The 21,180-nt window shown below is 45.9% G+C and overlaps 1 protein-coding gene across 1 annotated transcript; it reads right to left on the bottom strand.

Annotated features, from left to right (window-relative positions):
* Positions 1 to 2,161: 2,161 nt before the first annotated feature.
* On the bottom strand, positions 2,162 to 17,533 carry gucy1a2 (guanylate cyclase 1, soluble, alpha 2; the record flags this gene model as incomplete). The annotated part of the gene is made up of 6 exons (XM_072672006.1): positions 2,162 to 4,253; positions 4,337 to 4,491; positions 7,174 to 7,317; positions 7,903 to 8,232; positions 8,658 to 8,813; positions 16,716 to 17,533. Coding segments are annotated over 6 exons (1,814 nt in total), but the record flags the coding sequence as incomplete, so codon positions are not given.
* Between the last annotated feature and the right edge of the window lie 3,647 nt (positions 17,534 to 21,180).

Here is a 21,180-nt window from a genome sequence, read left to right as displayed (position 1 = left end):
TTCTCTCAGGTGGTCTGAGGTTGTCCTAGAGGTGTTCTGGGGTCTCCTTCGGGTGGGCAGATATTACACAAAGCATGTAAAATCCTGTAGACAGTTCAAACACACACACACACACACACAGCAGGCCTTTCCCAGACCACCGTGCTTTACTGCAGCAGCTCCTGCTATCAGCTGCTGAATCTGTAATTATACGGCCTAATCCGATTGGCCGAGCGTGATGAGGTCGTAATGAATGAGTGATGAGCAGATTACCGTGGTAATGATATTATGGGATGGGGAGAGATGAGGAACAGGAAGGAAGACTCTGCTATTCAACCACTGACTGTTCCAGAACGCAGAGGTACCCGCTGTTCTAGAACCGCACAGTGTTCTAGACACAGACAGTGGTGGAGCTCTATAGAGGGGGGGAGAGGATCAGAGAGGGTAGAGAGGAAGGTTAGGGTGTGTGTGTGTGTGTGTGTGAGAGATTTTCCATTTCAGTCAGTGCTGACTGTGAAAGGGGGCGGATCTACATGACTCATACAGTGATTGGGTGTGTCCTGGACTTCTACATGTCATCTAAAGAGGACACTCCCACACCTCACCTTCACTTACTCGTACACACACACAGGACAGGACCATGTCATTCAGCCACTGTGAATATGTAAATATATTAAAATATGCAAATCACTCAGTCTACATACATGAGCTGTATCAGTGTCTGTCGTCCTGTTGGCATTTCATTGTCATAATCATGTGATGTACAAGTGTCCTTTAACAGCAGGTAATACACACACACACACACCATGTTTATACCTTTTCTAAGATGATAAGTCACAAATGTATATATAAAGTATATGTAATAATATAGCCCATATGTATTATATAGATGTAATTATCTATATGTAATAATAATATAGCCCATATATTATATATGTAATTATCTATATGTAATAATAATATAGCCCATATGTATTATATATGTAATTATCTATATGTAATAATAATATAGCCCATATGTATTATATAGATGTAATTATCTATATGTAATAATAATATAGCCCATATATTATATATGTAATTATCTATATGTAATAATAATATAGCCCATATATTATATATGTAATTATCTATATGTAATAATAGTATAGCCCATATGTATTATATATATGTAATTATCTATATGTGATAATAATATAGCCCATATGTATTATATATATGTAATTATCTATATGTAATAATAATATAGCCCATATATTATATATGTAATTATCTATATGTAATAATAATATAGCCCATATGTATTATATATGTAATTATCTATATGTAATAATAATATAGCCCATATGTATTATATATATGTAATTATCTATATGTAATAATAATATAGCCCATATATTATATATATGTAATTATCTATATGTAATAATAATATAGCCCATATATTATATATGTAATTATCTATATGTAATAATAATATAGCCCATATGTATTATATATGTAATTATCTATATGTAATAATAATATAGCCCATATGTATTATATAGATGTAATTATCTATATGTAATAATAATATAGCCCATATGTATTATATATATGTAATTATCTATATGTAATAATAATATAGCCCATATATATTATATATATGTAATAATCTATATGTAATATTAATATAGCCCATATATATTATATATGTAATAATAATATAGCCCATATGTATTATATATGTAATTATCTATATGTAATAATAATATAGCCCATATATATCATATATATGTAATTATCTATATGTAATAATAATATAGCCCATATATATTATATATATGTAATAATCTATATGTAATATTAATATAGCCCATATATATTATATATATGTAATAATCTATATGTAATATTAATATAGCCCATATATATTATATATGTAATAATAATATAGCCCATATGTATTATATATGTAATTATCTATATGTAATAATAATATAGTCCATATGTATTATATATATGTAATTATCTATATGTAATAATAATAATAATATAACCCATATATTATATATATATGTAATTATCTTTCATTTTATAATTATATATTTTTTATTTTATCTAAGAGAAATGTGTTTGTTCCCTTCATTTATACACACACACAGATTAGAGCTGATCTGAGTAAGGACAGGAGGCAGGGGGGTGTGTCTGTAGGCGAATGCTTGGTTTTATTGGCATTGTGAAAAATGATTGACAGCTGTTGATTTGCCGCGACTGGAGGGACTGGTTTGATTGACAGTTGTAGGTTAAGAGTGATTGGAAGAACACCTCTGATTGACAGCAGTTGGTTGTGTGTGATTGGACGGCTAAGTTCGACTGACAGGTCATGGTTTGCTGTAACTTGATAGAGTAAAATGAGTGACAGTTCAATCTCAACGAGATTACAGCAGAGACAAACAGTGGACACACACACTCTTACACACACACACGCGCACACACACACGCACACACACACACACAGAACCTTCCACGTCTAGAACTCTGTCTCACTCACCAGAACCTTCCATTTCCAGACTTAAATTTTCTCTTGAGGTCCAGAGGACGCAGACGTCTGTAGTGAACTTGCAGATGTCTGTGATGGATGCAGACGTCTGTGGTGAACTAGCAGACGTCTGTGATGGATGCAGACGTCTGTGGTGAACTTGCAGACGTCTGTGATGGATGCAGACGTCTGTGGTGAACTAGCAGATGTCTGTGATGGATGCAGACGTCTGTGGTGAACTAGCAGACGTCTGTGGTGAACTTGCAGACGTCTGTGATGGATGCAGACGTCTGTGGTGAACTAGCAGACGTCTGTGGTGAACTTGCAGACGTCTGTGATGGATGCAGACGTCTGTGGTGAACTTGCAGATGTCTGTGATGGATGCAGACGTCTGTGGTGAACTTGCAGATGTCTGTGATGGATGCAGACGTCTGTGATGGATGCAGACGTCTGTGGTGAACTTGCAGATGTCTGTGATGGATGCAGACGTCTGTGGTGAACTTGCAGATGTCTGTGATGGATGCAGATGTCTGTGGTGAACTTGCAGACGTCTGTGATGGATGCAGACGTCTGTGGTGAACTTGCAGATGTCTGTGATGGATGCAGACGTCTGTGGTGAACTTGCAGACGTCTGTGATGGATGCAGACGTCTGTGATGGATGCAGACGTCTGTGGTGAACTTGCAGATGTCTGTGATGGATGCAGATGTCTGTGATGGATGCAGACGTCTGTGATGGATGCAGACGTCTGTGGTGAACTTGCAGATGTCTGTGATGGATGCAGATGTCTGTGGTGAACTTGCAGACGTCTGTGATGGATGTAGATGTCGCCTGGTGGACGTGCAGACGTTTCTGATGAGTGCAGACGACTGGAGACGTCTCAGGCGTCTGGATGGTTCCAGGATTTTCTGTGTGTCTTTTAGAGCTTGATACACAAAACTACAACAGCATGAGGTGATCAGGTGATTTTGGCCGTGTTACACACCAAGCACTCCCGTCTGACCTGGGGGGGGCAGTCTGTCTGGGTGGGTGGGGTCTGTCTGGGTGGGTGGGGTCTGTCTGGGAGGGTGGTGAGGGTGAAGGGGTGAATTCCGCTGTGCATTTAGTAGAAGGCACCAGGTTCTGTATGTGAATCCTGTCTATGTCCTACAGTGCTGAGAGCTGTGTGTGTGTGTGTGTGTGTGTGTGTGTGTGTGTGTGTATACACAGAGATTTAATGTAGCAGTGTATTATTATTATTATTATTATTATTATTATTGGTATGTTGTGTGTGTGTGTTGAATACAGTTGCGCATGTCGTGGAGCAGAAGGCTTTATGCAAATATATATTATATATATATTTATTCAAATATATATATTTAAATTTCCGAGTCTCTTTAAAGTAACATTTGAATATTCATGAATATTCACGTCTCCTCCTCCAGTCCTTCTCGTCTGTTCGCCCCTGGGGGCGGAGCGCTGTGTCCGAGAGACGGAGCGACTGCTTGCCAAAGGCAACGCTAGCCTGCAAGGCATGATTTAGTAGCTGGTGGGCGGGGTTATCTCAGAGGCTGGTCTCCCTTAGAAACATGGTCCCAATGTTATAGGACACCTTCCGGATGGGGGCGGAGCGAGTGCTGGTCAGAGGGGCGTGGCTATGGGACCTTCCCGCCTCCAGGAAGTAGCAGATTCCTGGGATCTCTTTGGGAAAGTTGTCGGGAAGCTCCTGACGGGACCGAGGGACGAAAGAGAAGGAGCGGTCGTCCCGCAGGAGTCTGGAGAGAGAGAGAGAGTTTTACTGTTAAGTGTGGTGTGTGTGTGTGTGTGTGTGTGTGTGTGTGTGTGTGTGTGTACTCACTGGTAGGTAGTGGGGCTGACGTTGACGCAGCGTGGTTTGCTGCCAGACTCAAACTTGCTGGCCAGTGTGACGTTGTTTCCAAACAGGCAGTACCGCGGCATCTTCACCCCGACCACCCCCGCCAGAACCGAGCCCGAGTGGATCCCTATACGCAGCTGCACACACACACGCACACACACACACACACTCAGTGTGATTATCCTCTCATCAGCAGTCAGCGGTTTATTGAGGATTTCGCTGTATGAATCAAAGCAGACTGACCCAGAGCTGTCACAGTGTTTCAGGCCCAGCAGGGGGCGCTAGCACAGCCGCAGTATAAACACAGCTAGTTTACCAGGAGCCCGACCAGTTCCTCTTATAGACACTAGGGGGCGCTCCCGAGTGAATGCCTATTAAAAGGGTGTGAACTGCTAAAACTGTTAGTTGATTGGCTGGCGTTCTGAAAACTGAGTGCTGATTGGCTGGCGAGCTGCCAGGGCATTCTGAGGCTCACCATCAGCACAAGGAGGTTCTGGCAAACTGCTGGCTCTACAACAGGGCGTGGAGACCTGGGCTGTGTCCCAATTGCATACATGTAAAAAAAAAAAAAAAGGGAGATGATGATGTCAGCGCTGCTATGCCTGCAGTATGTTGCCGTAGCAACACTTCATCACTTCCTGTTAGTATACTAACCTGCCCAAGCCACAGTACTAAGACTAGTCTACAGTCTGGAGCTTATAGTGTTAGTGTGTGATACACAATTACATATATATATACTGCTGGGTGTGGAAAGCCCTTTGTGTGTGTGTGTGTGTGTGTGTGTGAGTGAGTGAGTGAGAGTGTGTGTGTGTGTGAGTGAGTGAGAGTGTGTGTGTGTGTGTGTGTGTGTGTGAGTGTGTGAGTGAGTGAGAGTGTGTGTGTGTGTGTGTGTGTGTGTGTGAGTGAGAGTGCCTTTCTCCTCATGCTCTACTTCAGCAGCTCCCCTAACCAACCACGGCATGCCAGCACACTGCACACACTGCCGTCGCCATAGCAACGCCTGCGGGAGAGTGCCAGGGCTGTCGTCAGGGAAGTGCTTGCACACACACACACACACACACACACACACACACACTGTAGGAGGAGAGGGTCTGGCGGAGAGCAGGGAAGGACGGTGCACGATTGACTGACAGCTGCCAGTCTGTGTGACTCAGATAGTAACCATGACAACCGTCCTCTAGGCAAAGCGCTCAGGAAACCCAAACACAATCTAGAGCCCTGCAGAACCTCCAACAGAACACTGATAGAACACTGGACCCTACACAACACTGTTTCCACTCACTGGCCACTTTATTAGAAACACCTACATCTACCCAGTAAGGTGTTTCTAATAAAGTGGCAGCGCTGTGATGTAGGTGTGATGTAGGTGGAGTGTAGGTGTGGTGTAGGTGGAGTGTAGGTGTGGTGTAGGCCCCCCTCTCGCTCCACTGTCAAACCCAATGAGGCTCTGTTTCTGGAGTGTGATCCAGTTGAATGAATCACACCTGCAGGTAATTAGAACACTGATCTCGCTCTCCCTCACACACACACACACACACACTCACACACACACTTTCACACACACTCGTGTTGATGAGCTGCAGTCCTAGATATTGCATGTCCCCATTAGCTCAGTGTCACTGCATGGGCTGTCAATCACCAATGACCCCACCCCACAACATCCCGCTCATGAATATTAATCAGCTGCTTCATCTGCTTTGCCTTCAGTGCGTTATAAATACACACACACACAAACACACACACCCCGCTACTGTACATGCAGAAGTATAAACACCTAGCAAATGTGCTGACTCACAGACCTGGGGGGGTGGGGGGGGCTAGTGGGTCTCTCTCTCTCCTTAACTTGTTTTATCTCTCTCTCTCTCTCTCTCTCTCTCGGTCTCTCTCTCTCTGTTTCTCTCTGTCTCTCTCTCTGTCTCTCTCTCTCTCTCCCTCTTTGTCTCTCTCCCTCTCTCTCTCTCTCTCTCTCTCTCTCTCTGTCTCTCTCTCTCTCTCTGTCTCTCTCTCTCCCTCTCTCTCTCTGTCTCTCTGTCTCCCTCTCCCTCTCTGTCTCTCTCTCTCTCTCTCTCTCTCTCTCTCTCTCTCTCTCTGTCTCTGTCTCTGTCCCTCTCTCTCCCGCTCTCTCTCTCTCTCTCTCTCTCTCTCTCTCTCTCTGTCTCTCTCCCTCTCTGATGTCTGGGTAAACAGTAAACAATAAACATGTAAACATGAATTAGTGATAAAGAGACATAGACGAGACACTCCTTTTATCTCTCTCTCTCTCTTTGTACCTCTTTGTCTCTTTGCCCTCTCTTGCTCTGTCTCTCTCTCTCTCTTTCATCTCATAGATGTGTTGTTTTGATGCTGCTCTTAATATATACACACACCTGCATCTCCACACAAACACACACACACACACACTCTCCTGGTTGAAGGGGGTGTGACCTCAGTAGTTGCTGGGCTGCAGTCAGAGTCCTGCCCATTGGTCGAGCTCTGCTCCTAATCCAGTTCTGTCCCATTAAAGTGAGCCCCGGATTTCCAGTGGCCCGAGTCTGACCCCCAGCCCCCAGCACGAGTACACAGAGCCCCACCGGGAGGCCGAGGAGGGGGCGGGCTCCTGCACCCACCTGCCTCAGGTAGCCTGGAAAACACTGCTGCTGCTGCTGGTGGTGGTGATGATGGTGGTGCTGATGGTGGTGATGCTGATGGTGATGCTGGTGGTGCTGATGATGATGGTGCTGATGGTGGTGATGCTGGTGGTGCTGATGATGATGGTGGTGGGGATGATGAAATCTGAGACTCATTAGTGGGCGGGGCCTGCAGAGGGAAGTGAGACTGACCTGTATGGGTTTGGCGTCTGGGGTGAGAACCTCCTCAGAGAGCTCCATCATCTTCAGGGCCATGAGGGCGATCGGCCGGGCGTGGCTCTCACACTTCTTATGGAGCCCCGCAGCCACACAGTACGCATCACCTATAGTCTCTATCTGCAGAGCGAGAGAGAGAGAGAGAGAGAGAGAGAGAGCATCACCTATAGTCTCTATCTGCAGAGCGAGAGAGAGAGAGAGAGAGAGAGAGAGAGCATCACCTATAGTCTCTATCTGCAGAGCGAGAGAGAGAGAGAGAGAGAGAGCATCACCTATAGTCTCTATCTGCAGAGCGAGAGAGAGAGCATCACCTATAGTCTCTATCTGCAGAGCGAGAGAGAGAGAGAGAGAGAGAGAGCATCACCTATAGTCTCTATCTGCAGAGCGAGAGAGAGAGAGAGAGAGAGAGCGAGCATCACCTGAGTGTGTGTGTGTGTGTGTAAGTCAGTGTGTGTGTAAGTGAGTGTGTGTGTAAGTCAGTGTGTGTGTGTGTAAGTCAGTGTGTGTGTAAGTGAGTCTGTGTGTGTGTAAGTGAGTGAGTGTGTGTGTAAGTCAGTGTGTGTGTAAGTCAGTGTGTGTGTGTGTAAGTCAGTGTGTGTGTAAGTGAGTCTGTGTGTGTGTAAGTGAGTGAGTGTGTGTGTAAGTCAGTGTGTGTGTAAGTCAGTGTGTGTGTGTGTAAGTCTGTGTGTGTGTGTGTGCGCGCACCTTGTAGACGTCCAGGACGCCGCACTGGTAGTCGAAGCGTGTGTACAGCTCGTTCAGCATGCTGATGACCTGCATGGGCGTGCACTGGGCGCAGACGGCGGTGAAGCCCACGATGTCGGAGAACAGCATGGTGACGTCATCGAACTTCTTGGCCTGCACCGGGAGGCCCTGCCACAGCCGCTGGGCCACGCCCCCCGGGAAGATGGAGTACAGCAGCTCCACCGTCCGCCGCTTCTCCTCCTCCAGAGCCTGGTGCGTCCGCTCCAGAGTGGCCTTCAGCTTGTCCATGCGCTTCTTCAGGCCGTCCTGAGCCTTGGCCTGCTCGCCCACCTGCACGCACACACACACACACACACACACACACACATACACATACGAATGCATCAGTGCTACAATGATGGGATCAGCTACGGCCCAGTTCACTCAGAACCTGATCAGTATGAACTTTCTCTCATACTGAGAAGGTGTGTGTGTGTGTTGTGTAGTGGTGTGTGTGTGTGTGTGTGTGTGTGTGTGCAGTAGAAAGTGGTCCTCAGGTCTGTCCTGTTCCTTCCACACTTCTTGGTCCCTGCAGAGCTCTGAAAGCTCTCAGCCCGCGTCCTCATTCCGACACTCCACTAAACTGGGTCAGCAGCGGGCGCTCCGCCGGGCCTGGACCAGAACAAACCTGACAGCCCAGAGCTACCGTTTGGCCACACCCACTCACAAAGGCGGAGCTTCAGGAAGCAGCGAGTGGCGACGGTGTTTGAACTCACCAGGATGACATCACGGGTCGCATCATGAATAGGGATGTCGGAAAGATGTAAGCCCCGCCCCATCAGCTCCTCCAGCCTATCAACACGCGGCGAGCCCAGGAACATGATGGAGTTGGACTCGGGGAGGTGGATCATCTGGCCCTTCAGCTCCATCACCTGAGACACACAGACAGCGTTCAGGAGCCACGACTGCAGGAACTTCATAAGCATGTACCAACAAGAAACCCACTTCAGCTGACTGACCAGAACTGACCCGACCAGAACTGAGAAGAACTGACCAGAACTGAACTGAACAGAACTGAACAGAACTGACCTGACCAGAACTGACCTGAACAGAACTGACCAGAACAGAACTGAACTGAACAGAACTGAACAGAACTGACCTGACCAGAACTGACCTGAACAGAACTGACCAGAACAGAACTGAACTGAACAGAACTGACCTGACCAGAACTGACCTGAACTGACCAGAACTGACCTGAACAGAACTGACCTGAACAGAACTGAACTGACCAGAACTGACCTGACCTGACCAGAACTGACCTGACCAGAACTGACCTGAACTGACCTGACCAGAACTGACCTGAACTGACCAGAACTGACCAGGACTGACCTGACCTGAACTGACCTGACCAGAACTGACCTGAACTAAACAGAACTGACCAGAACTGACCAGAACTGACCTGACCAGACCAGAACTGACCAGAGAGAGACAGAGAGAGACAGAGAGGGAGAGAGAGGGAGAGAGAGAGAGAGACAGAGACAGAGAGAGAGAGACAGAGAGACAGAGACAGACAGAGAGACAGAGAAAGAGAGAGAGAGACAGAGAGAGAGAGAGAGAGACAGAGGGAGAGAGAGACAGAGAGAGAGAGAGAGAGAGAGACAGAGAGAGAGAGAGAGAGACAGAGAGAGAGAGAGAGAGAGAGAGAGAGAGAGAGAGAGAGAGAGAGAGAGAGAGGGAGGGAGGGAGAGAGGGAGGGAGAGAGAGAGACAGAGGGAGGGAGAGAGGGAGAGGGAGAGAGAGACAGAGAGAGAGACAGAGAGAGAGACAGACACAGAGAGACAGAGACAGACAGAGAGAGAGACAGAGAAAGAGAGAGAGAGACAGAGGGAGAGAGAGACAGAAAGAGAGAGAGACAGAAAGAGAGAGAGAGAGAGAGAGAGACAGAGGGAGAGAGAGAGAGAGAGAGAGAGACAGAAAGAGACAGAGAGACAGAGGGAGAGAGAGAGAGACAGAGAGAGAGAGAGAGAGAGACAGAGAGAGAGAGAGAGAGAGAGAGAGAGAGACAGATCACACCAGATCATTCCTAACAGCCAATCACAGTACAATACAGACACAATGATTTCTAACAACCAAGTATTGTGTGAGTGTGAGTGTTTGGGTGTGTGTGTGTGTGTGTGTGTGCTAGTGTTAACGTCCTCCACTGAGCAGATGTATTATGTAACTTAAGGGCATGTAAATTAATAATGCAGCAAACTGCAAGCATGAGGACACACACACACACTCACACACACACACACACTCACACACACACTCACACACACACACACACTCACACACACAGCCCTGATTCCTCTGCTGCTACGGGTTCAGAGAACGAACCCTCTGGGAACTGAGTCTGCCTTTATCCCTCCTCCCTGAACAGTCAGCACCACCGTGTACTGTATACACCACCCTGCACACCACCCTGCACACCACCCGCTCCCGCACAGTTAAACACGCTGGTCCTGTTACTGCACTTTTACACATATATGGAAATCACCTCACTCTGAGCTGCTGTAGGATGAGCGTGTGGAGCTAATGGGTGGAGCTATATAGAGGGGCGGGATATAATACTGCCCCCCCCCCCACTATTGTCCAGCTCTAGAACCAATCAGATCTCTGCATTCTGTTCTAAGTTGGCACAGCGCTGTGAACATCTCCAACAGAGTCTCTGAGTGGCTGATAGAGGCACTCCAGTGCAGTGTGTGTGTGTGTGTGTGTGTGTGTGTCCGCACTCCAGCAGTTGTGTTTATATAACCAGTGTATTAATTTATAATCTGTCCTGCAGACGTGCTGCCTCCGGCCTCCGCTTCAAACACACACACACACACACACACACACACAGTCAATAATGGAGTATTAGTACTGCATAAGGAATACAACCACCTATCACACACACACACACACACACACACACACAGTCAATAATGGAGTATTAGTACTGCATAAGGAATACAACCACCTATCACACACACACACACAACACACAGTCAATAATGGAGTATTAGTACTGCATAAGGAATACAACCACCTATCACACACACACACACACAGTCAATAATGGAGTATTAGTACTGCATAAGGAATACAACCACCTATCACACACACACACACACACACACACAGTCAATAATGGAGTATTAGTACTGCATAAGGAATACAACCACCTATCACACACACACACACACACACACACACACACACAGTCAATAATGGAGTATTAGTACTGCATAAGGAATACAACCACCTATCACACACACACACACACACACACACAGTCAATAATGGAGTATTAGTACTGCATAAGGAATACAACCACCTATCACACACACACACACACACACAGTCAATAATGGAGTATTAGTACTGCATAAGGAATACAACCACATATCACACACACACACACACACACACAGTCAATAATGGAGTATTAGTACTGCATAAGGAATACAACCACCTATCACACACACACACACACACACAGTCAATAATGGAGTATTAGTACTGCATAAGGAATACAACCACATATCACACACACACACACACACACACACAGTCAATAATGGAGTATTAGTACTGCATAAGGAATACAACCACCTATCACACACACACACACACAGTCAATAATGGAGTATTAGTACTGCATAAGGAATACAACCACCTATCACACACACATACACACACACACACACACACAGTCAATAATGGAGTATTAGTACTGCATAAGGAATACAACCACCTATCACACACACACACACACACACACACACAGTCAATAATGGAGTATTAGTACTGCATAAGGAATACAACCACCTATCACACACACACACACACACACACACACAGTCAATAATGGAGTATTAGTACTGCATAAGGAATACAACCACCTATCACACACACACACACACACACACACACACACACAGTCAATAATGGAGTATTAGTACTGCATAAGGAATACAACCACCTATCACACACACACACACACACACACACACAGTCAATAATGGAGTATTAGTACTGCATAAGGAATACAACCACCTATCACACACACACACACACACACACACACACAGTCAATAATGGAGTATTAGTACTGCATAAGGAATACAACCACCTATCACACACACATACACACACACACACAGTCAATAATGGAGCATTAGTACTGCATAAGGAATACAACCACCTATCACACACACACACACACACACACACACACAGTCAATAATGGAGTATTAGTACTGCATAAGGAATACAACCACCTATCACACACACACACACACACACACACACACACACAGTCAATAATGGAGTATTAGTACTGCATAAGGAATACAACCACCTATCACACACACACACACACAGTCAATAATGGAGTATTAGTACTGCATAAGGAATACAACCACCTATCACACACACACACACACACACACACACACACAGTCAATAATGGAGTATTTGTACTGCATAAGGAATACAACCACCTATCACACACACACACACACACACACACAGTCAATAATGGAGTATTAGTACTGCATAAGGAATACAACCACCTATCACACACACACACACACACACACACACACAGTCAATAATGGAGTATTAGTACTGCATAAGGAATACAACCACCTATCACACACACACACACACACACACACACACACAGTCAATAATGGAGTATTAGTACTGCATAAGGAATACAACCACCTATCACACACACACACACACACACACACACACAGTCAATAATGGAGTATTAGTACTGCATAAGGAATACAACCACCTATCACACACACACACACACACACACACACACAGTCAATAATGGAGTATTTGTACTGCATAAGGAATACAACCACCTATCACACACACACACACACACACACAGTCAATAATGGAGTATTTGTACTGCATAAGGAATACAACCACCTATCACACACACACACACACACACACACACACAGTCAATAATGGAGTATTAGTACTGCATAAGGAATACAACCACCTATCACACACACACACACACACACACACACACAGTCAATAATGGAGTATTAGTACTGCATAAGGAATACAACCACCTATCACACACACACACACACACACACACACACAGTCAATAATGGAGTATTTGTACTGCATAAGGAATACAACCACCTATCACACACACACACACACACACACACACACACACACACAGTCAATAATGGAGTATTAGTACTGCATAAGGAATACAACCACCTATCACACACACACACACACACACACAGTCAATAATGGAGTATTAGTACTGCATAAGGAATACAACCACCTATCACACACACACACACACACACACACAGTCAATAATGGAGTATTAGTACTGCATAAGGAATACAACCACCTATCACACACACACACACACACACACACAGTCAATAATGGAGTATTAGTACTGCATAAGGAATACAACCACCTATCACACACACACACACACACACACACACACAGTCAATAATGGAGTATTAGTACTGCATAAGGAATACAACCACCTATCACACACACACACACACACACACACACAGTCAATAATGGAGTATTAGTACTGCATAAGGAATACAACCACCTATCACACACACACACACACACACACACACACAGTCAATAATGGAGTATTAGTACTGCATAAGGAATACAACCACCTATCACACACACACACACACACACACACACAGTCAATAATGGAGTATTAGTACTGCATAAGGAATACAACCACCTATCACACACACACACACACACACACACACACACACAGTCAATAATGGAGTATTAGTACTGCATAAGGAATACAACCACCTATCACACACACACACACACACACACACACACACACACACACACACACACAGTCAATAATGGAGTATTAGTACTGCATAAGGAATACAACCACCTATCACACACACACACACACACACACACACACACACACACACAGTCAATAATGGAGTATTAGTACTGCATAAGGAATACAACCACCTATCACACACACATGTGATGATGGGCTGTGATGAGATGTGATGATGAGATGTGATGATTAGCTGTGATGAGATGTGATGATGGGCTGTGATGAGATGTGATGATGGGCTGTGATGATAAGCTGTGATGATGAGATGTGATGATTAGCTGTGATGAGATGTGATGATGGGCTGTGATGATAAGCTGTGATAATGAGATGTGATGATGGGCTGTGATGATAAGCTGTGATGAGATGGGCTGATGGGCTGTGATGAGATGTGATGATGGGCTGTGATGATGGACTGTGATGATGAGATGTGATGATTGGCTGTGATGATAAGCTGTGATGAGATGTGATTATGAGCTGTGATGGACATACACCCTGTCACAGTGTAAGAGTAGTTTGGTCACTCCGAGCTGATCTGACCTCCACCATGTTTATAGATGTACTTCAGCACATTATTCACACTTCAACACATTCAAACCACAGCATTACTGCCACACACACACACACACACACTGCCGGTGTGTGTGACCTCTCTTCTATTTTCCACTGTGCTTTACAGTTTTTACACACACACACACACACACACACACACATTAGCCACGTAGCAGAAAAACAAAGTGATGATTTCTTTCTGCTGTCATCGTTTTTCCGACAAGTCAGACTTTACCTGCGAGCGACACGTCAGACACCCTGAGTCACAATCACCACGGTTACCAGAGAGACAGAGAGAGAGAGAGAGAGGGGGGGGGGGGAGAGGGACAGAGAGAGAGAGACAGGGGGGGGGAGAGACAGAGAGAGAGAGAGGGGGGAGAGACAGAGAGAGAGAGAGAGAGAGAGAGAGAGAGAGTTGTGTAAGTCTATCTGTCTAAGTTCTCCGAGCCTGTATCCAGAACATTCTACCTGTTTAACAGAAATCGAGAACCGTGAGAATTCCTGTTCTGGATCGGCTCTCGCTGGAACAGCAGACGGGTGAACGTGATTGGCTCAGCTCACATCAAACACCAGTGGGGCCTGTGATTGACAGCACTAGGACCTCGGTCACTGACGGTTTGGGGTCCCGTCTGGAGTGTGTGTCTGACACCGCTGACTCAGGATCAACACACACACACACACACACACACACACATCCCAGCAGAGCAGAGCTGGTTCTCCAAAAACGGCTGCCGTGGAAAATGACGCTTTAATTGCTGTGATAGCAGGAGCATCACCATGGCAACAGAGCCTCTGTCTGCTGTTCTGCTGAACGTTGTGCGATCCGAGTTATCAGAACCACGGCGGCACCGCCATCGATTCAGGAAGCGCCTCAGCCACCGAGCAACTGTTCACCCTCTGATCGCCCATTCTGTCAGGTTCTAGATAACTCAGCTGCAACTGCATGGCAACACAGTGCTAGGCAAGGTTCAGATGACGGGGATCTAGATCGTGTAGATAAAGTGATGGTGAGCACAGGGTGGTTCCACATAAACATGTTAGGAGATGTGGTGATAGTGAGTGTGTGGTGGTTCTAAACAAACCCAAAGAAACTTTTGTGTTCTAGATAAAGCGTTCTAAAATGTAAGTACAGTCTTAATAAACTAGAATGTGCTTTGGATCTAGATTTACAGATTCACGGTTTTCTACATAATGAGATTGTGAGTGCTTAGGGGTCCTAGATAAACCAGTGGAAACCCGTGTTAGACATGCGAGCTCTAGATAAAGTAATGGAAAATCCAGGTTGTGTTCTAGATCAAATAATGGTAAATGTAGGCTAGGACTTAGGATTCATGAGGAATAAAGGCTGTGTTCTAGATAGTAATAATAAATGCAGATTAATTCTACATGTAGTAGAAGTTTATCTAGAACCAGTCTGCATTCACGGTCAAGCTGGTTCTAGACAGTCTGACTATGAATGCAGAATTGTTCTAGATAAACTGGGAGTAAAATTAAGATTTACTCTAGATAATCAAATTGTAAATACAGGCTGTGGTCTAGATAAACTAATGTGATATAGATGTTCTAGATAAGCTCTAGAACGTACAATGTAAAAAGATCACTTTAGTGGAAAATGTGCAGATTGTATGTACCGGTCTTTTTGGCAGAGTGGCACACACACACACACACACACACTCACAGCCTGTCTGCGGTTCTGCTGATCCGCTGTTCTACACCAAACTCTATAATTCATGTTTTTCCTCATTTGTATTTGGTGGAATGGCGAGCGGCCCAGCTGTTCCACACTCTGGCAGCTCTGTGTGTGTGTGAGAGTGTGTGAGAGAGTGTGTGTGTGTGTGTGTGTGTGTGTGTTCTGAAGTCCCTCTATGGGCAGAAACATATCGGAACATAAGCTCCATCTCTCTCCAAGCATTTCACAATAATCTTCTCAGATTAACAAACTAATCCTGTGGATTTGTTCCATTTGTCGGCGGCGGTCGTCTGCGCCGGCGTCAGCGGTCAGCGCGGCCAGTCGGTTCCGCAGCGCGGAGAACATGCTTCATCCTCCTGAGGATCTAAGAGTGCGCAGAAAGGACGTCTCGCTAATCCTGAAGCTAAATATAAAGCCAACCCGAGGAAGCCACGCCCCCAATCCGTCCCCTTCACCGCAACGTTCCGGAGGACAGCATTCCACTCTGGTACCTTCTCTGCTCTGAGCCTCAGGGGAACCCGGGGAACCTGACATGTCACTCTGTTTTCCTGGTTCTGTTCTAGATAAGCTCTAGATCTAGAACAGCGCTTTGTGTGGGAATGACTAAACTGGCTGTAAAAAACCTGTAACACACACACACACACACACACACACAGGTGACCCCACCTTCTCCTTGCTGTCCAGCATGGATGAGTCGGGCCGGGTGCGGATGGTGAACGGCGTGGCCAGTCGCAGCAGAATGTTCTGGAAAGAGCAAGGAATCCTGGGAGAGACCAGCTGGAAGCTGTCGCTGAAACTTAGTGTCCTGTGTGGCTTCCTAAGCCCCTCCCCCACCTGCCTCAGCCCCTCCCCCACCTGCAGCACCTCCATGCTGGGGCCGATGACCAGGTGGAACGGACACGCCCTGCAGAAGGTGCTGAGGCTGATCCGAAGGTCCGAAGGTGAGCGTGATAGCTGCCGTGAGGAAGAGGAGCACGACGAGGACGTCCGAATCTCTCTTATGATAAAGGACAGGCAGGCCGGGGGCGAGGACGTGGGCGGAGATGGAGACGAAGAGGGGGTGGAGTTTGCAGACAGCTCTCCGTCCTCGTTAGTCACATAGAGCCAAGTGGGATCGGTCTCCTCCACCTGGACCTCCGTTTGGTAAATCCGGTGAGCAGCCGCCCGGATCAGGCCCGGCATGGCCACGCCCACCGTGGGGTCGGGGTTGAAGCAGTGTAGAAGGAGAGTTCTTTTGCCTTCCTCCCCCTCCTCCTCCTCGTCCTCCTCTCCCCCACCACGGGCGTCTTTGCACAGGAACGAGGGCGACTCCGATGATGCCCGGCGGCCGTACGAGGTCCGAGCGTGCTCCAACAGGGCATCGAAGCCATTAAAGAAATCCTGCAGGTTCCCACCCAGAGAACGCAGAACCCTCTCGTTCTCCTCCAAACACAGGCCAAAAAACTCCTCCCCAAAACGCTCACGTAGAGTAGGGAACCCAACACCTGCAGGCACACAACATCAGAACAACGTCAGAACAATGTCAGAACACTCTGCACAAAAGAGTTCTATCAAATCAAATCGAGTAAAAAGTCAGTACAGTAAAGTGTGAGTAGAGAGTCAGTACAATGTCAGTACAATGTCAGGGTGTGAGTAGAGAGTCAGTACAACGTCAGTACAACATCAGGGTGTGAGTAGAGAGTCAGTACAACGTCAGTACAATGTCAGGGTGTAAGTAGAGAGTCAGTACAATGTCAGGGTGTGAGTAGAGAGTCAGTACAACGTCAGTACAATGTCAGGGTATGAGTAGAGAGTCAGTACAATGTCAGGGTGTGAGTAGAGAGTCAGTACAATGTCAGGGTGTGAGTAGAGAGTCAGTATAATGCCAGTACAATGTCAGGGTGTGAGTAGAGTCAGTACAATGTCAGTACAATGTCAGGGTGTGAGTAGAGAGTCAGTACAACGTCAGTACAATGTCAGGGTGCAAGTAGAGAGTCAGTACAACGTCAGGGTGTGAATAGAGAGTCAGTACAACGTCAGTACAATGTCAGGGTGTGAGTAGAGAGTCAGTACAATGTCAGGGTGTGAGTAGAGAGTCAGTACAACGTCAGTACAACGTCAGGGTGTGAGTAGAGAGTCAGTACAATGTCAGGGTGTGAGTAGAGAGTCAGTACAACGTCAATACAATGTCAGGGTGTGAGTAGAGAGTCAGTACAACGTCAGGGTGTGAGTAGAGAGTCAGTACAACGTCAGTACAATGTCAGGGTGTGAGTAGAGAGTCAGTACAATGTCAGGGTGTGAGTAGAGAGTCAGTACAACGTCAGTACAACGTCAGGGTGTGAGTAGAGAGTCAGTACAATGTCAGGGTGTGAGTAGAGAGTCAGTACAATGTCAGTACAATGTCAGGGTGTGAGTAGAGAGTCAGTACAATGTCAGTACAATGTCAGAGTGTGGGTAGAGAGTCAGTACAACGTCAGGGTGTGAGTAGAGAGTCAGTACAACGTCAGTACAATGTCAGGGTGTGAGTAGAGTCAGTACAATGTCAGTACAATGTCAGGGTGTGAGTAGAGAGTCAGTACAATGTCAGGGTGTGAGTAGAGAGTCAGTACAACGTCAGTACAATGTCAGGGTGTGAGTAGAGAGTCAGCTACACTGTCAGGGTGTGAGTAGAGAGTCAGTACAATGTCAGGGTGTGAGTAGAGAGTCAGTACAATGTCAGTACAATGTCAGAGTGTGAGTAGAGAGTCAGTACAACAATGTCAGGGTGTGAGTAGAGAGTCAGTAGAATGTCAGGGTGTGAGTAAAGAGTCAGTACAAGGGTTAGGGTTAGGGTTACACTGTCAGGGTGTGAGTAGAGAGTCAGTACAACGTCAGTACAATGTCAGGGTGTGAGTAGAGAGTCAGTACACTGTCAGGGCGTGAGTAGAGAGTCAGTACACTGTCAGGGCGTGAGTAGAGAGTCAGTACAATGTCAGGGTGTGAGTAGAGAGTCAGTACAATGTCAGGGCGTGAGTAGAGAGTCAGTACAATGTCAGGGTGTGAGTAGAGAGTCAGTACACTGTCAGGGCGTGAGTAGAGAGTCAGTACAATGTCAGGGCGTGAGTAGAGAGTCAGTACACTGTCAGGGTGTGAGTAGAGAGTCAGTACACTGTCAGGGCGTGAGTAGAGAGTCAGTACAATGTCAGGGCGTGAGTAGAGAGTCAGTACACTGTCAGGGTGTGAGTAGAGAGTCAGTACACTGTCAGGGCGTGAGTAGAGAGTCAGTACAATGTCAGGGCGTGAGTAGAGAGTCAGTACACTGTCAGGGTGTGAGTAGAGAGTCAGTACACTGTCAGGGTGTGAGTAGAGAGTCAGTACAATGTCAGGGTGTGAGTAGAGAGTCAGTACACTGTCAGGGTGTGAGTAGAGAGTCAGTACAATGTCAGGGTGTGAGTAGAGAGTCAGTACAATGTCAGTACAATGTCAGGGTGTGAGTAGAGAGTCAGTACAATGTCAGGGTGTGAGTAGAGAGTCAGTACAATGTCAGGGTGTGAGTAGAGAGTCAGTACAATGTCAGGGTGTGAGTAGAGAGTCAGTACAATGTCAGGGCGTGAGTAGAGAGTCAGTACAATGTCAGGGTGTGAGTAGAGAGTCAGTACAATGTCAGTACAATGTCAGGGTGTGAGTAGAGAGTCAGTACAATGTCAGTACAATGTCAGGGTGTGAGTAGAGTCAGAGGCGGAGCTACAGTCCCTCATTAGGGTGAAGAGGGTTTTATGTGTTCTGTGAAGCTACAGGTAGAGAACAGTACACAGGAAGCAGCATCATATACTAAACAGAGATCCCTGATCCCCTGGATATAGAACTGTATATTGTTTTCTAACACACACACTTATACACACACACTCATACACACACACTCATACACACACACTCATACACACACTCTCATACACACACTCATACACACACTCATACACACACTTATACACACACTCTCATACACACACACTCATACAGACACACTTACACACACACACTCATACAGACACACTTATACACACACACTTATACAGACACACTCATACAGACACACTTACACACACACTCATACACACACTCTCATACACACACACTCATACACACACACTTACACACACACTCATACACACACTCATACACACACTCATACACACACTTATACACACACTTATACACACACTCTCATACACACACACTCATACAGACACACTTACACACACACACTCATACAGACACACTTATACACACACACTTATACAGACACACTCATACAGACACACTTACACACACTCATACACACACTCTCATACACACACTCTCATACACACACACTCATACACACACACTTACACACACACTCATACACACACTCTCATACACACACACTCATACAGACACACTTACACACACACTCATACACACACTCTCATACACACACTCATACACACACTCATACAGACACACTTACACACACACTCATACACACACTCTCATACAGACACTTACACACACACTCTCATACGCACACTCATACACACACACTCATACATACACACTTATACACACACACACTCATATACACTCATACATACACACTCATACACACACTTATACACACACTCTCATACACACACACTCATACAGACACTTACACACACACACTCATACAGACACACTTATACACACACACTCATACAGACACACTTACACACACACACTCATACACACTCATACATACACACTCATACACACACACTCATACATACACACTCATACACACACTTATACACACACTCTTATACACACACACGTATACACACACACAGTCAGTGCTGGCTAAATGCCTCAGCTCTCTCTGATTTAAGCTAGAAACAGAGCAGCTTCAGACCGGCAGAGCCGCTCGGTTCACGAGCTGATCGTCATCATCAGAAAAGCTGTGCTGGTTTCTTAGCAACAGAGATGAAAGGAGGACGAGTTAACAGCGTTTCATACAGAACGCTAACAGACAGAACGCTAACAGACAGAACGCTAACAGACAGAACGCTAACACATTACCACACTAACACATTACCACACTAACACTAACACATTACCACACTAACACATTACCACACTAACACTAACACATTAC

The sequence above is a fragment of the Salminus brasiliensis genome, unplaced genomic scaffold, assembly GCF_030463535.1.
Source record: "Salminus brasiliensis unplaced genomic scaffold, fSalBra1.hap2 scaffold_127, whole genome shotgun sequence".
NCBI classification, from domain to species: Eukaryota; Metazoa; Chordata; class Actinopteri; order Characiformes; family Bryconidae; genus Salminus; species Salminus brasiliensis.
Note: the sequence above shows the minus strand (reverse complement) of the source record. Positions and strands in the feature narration are given on the sequence as shown.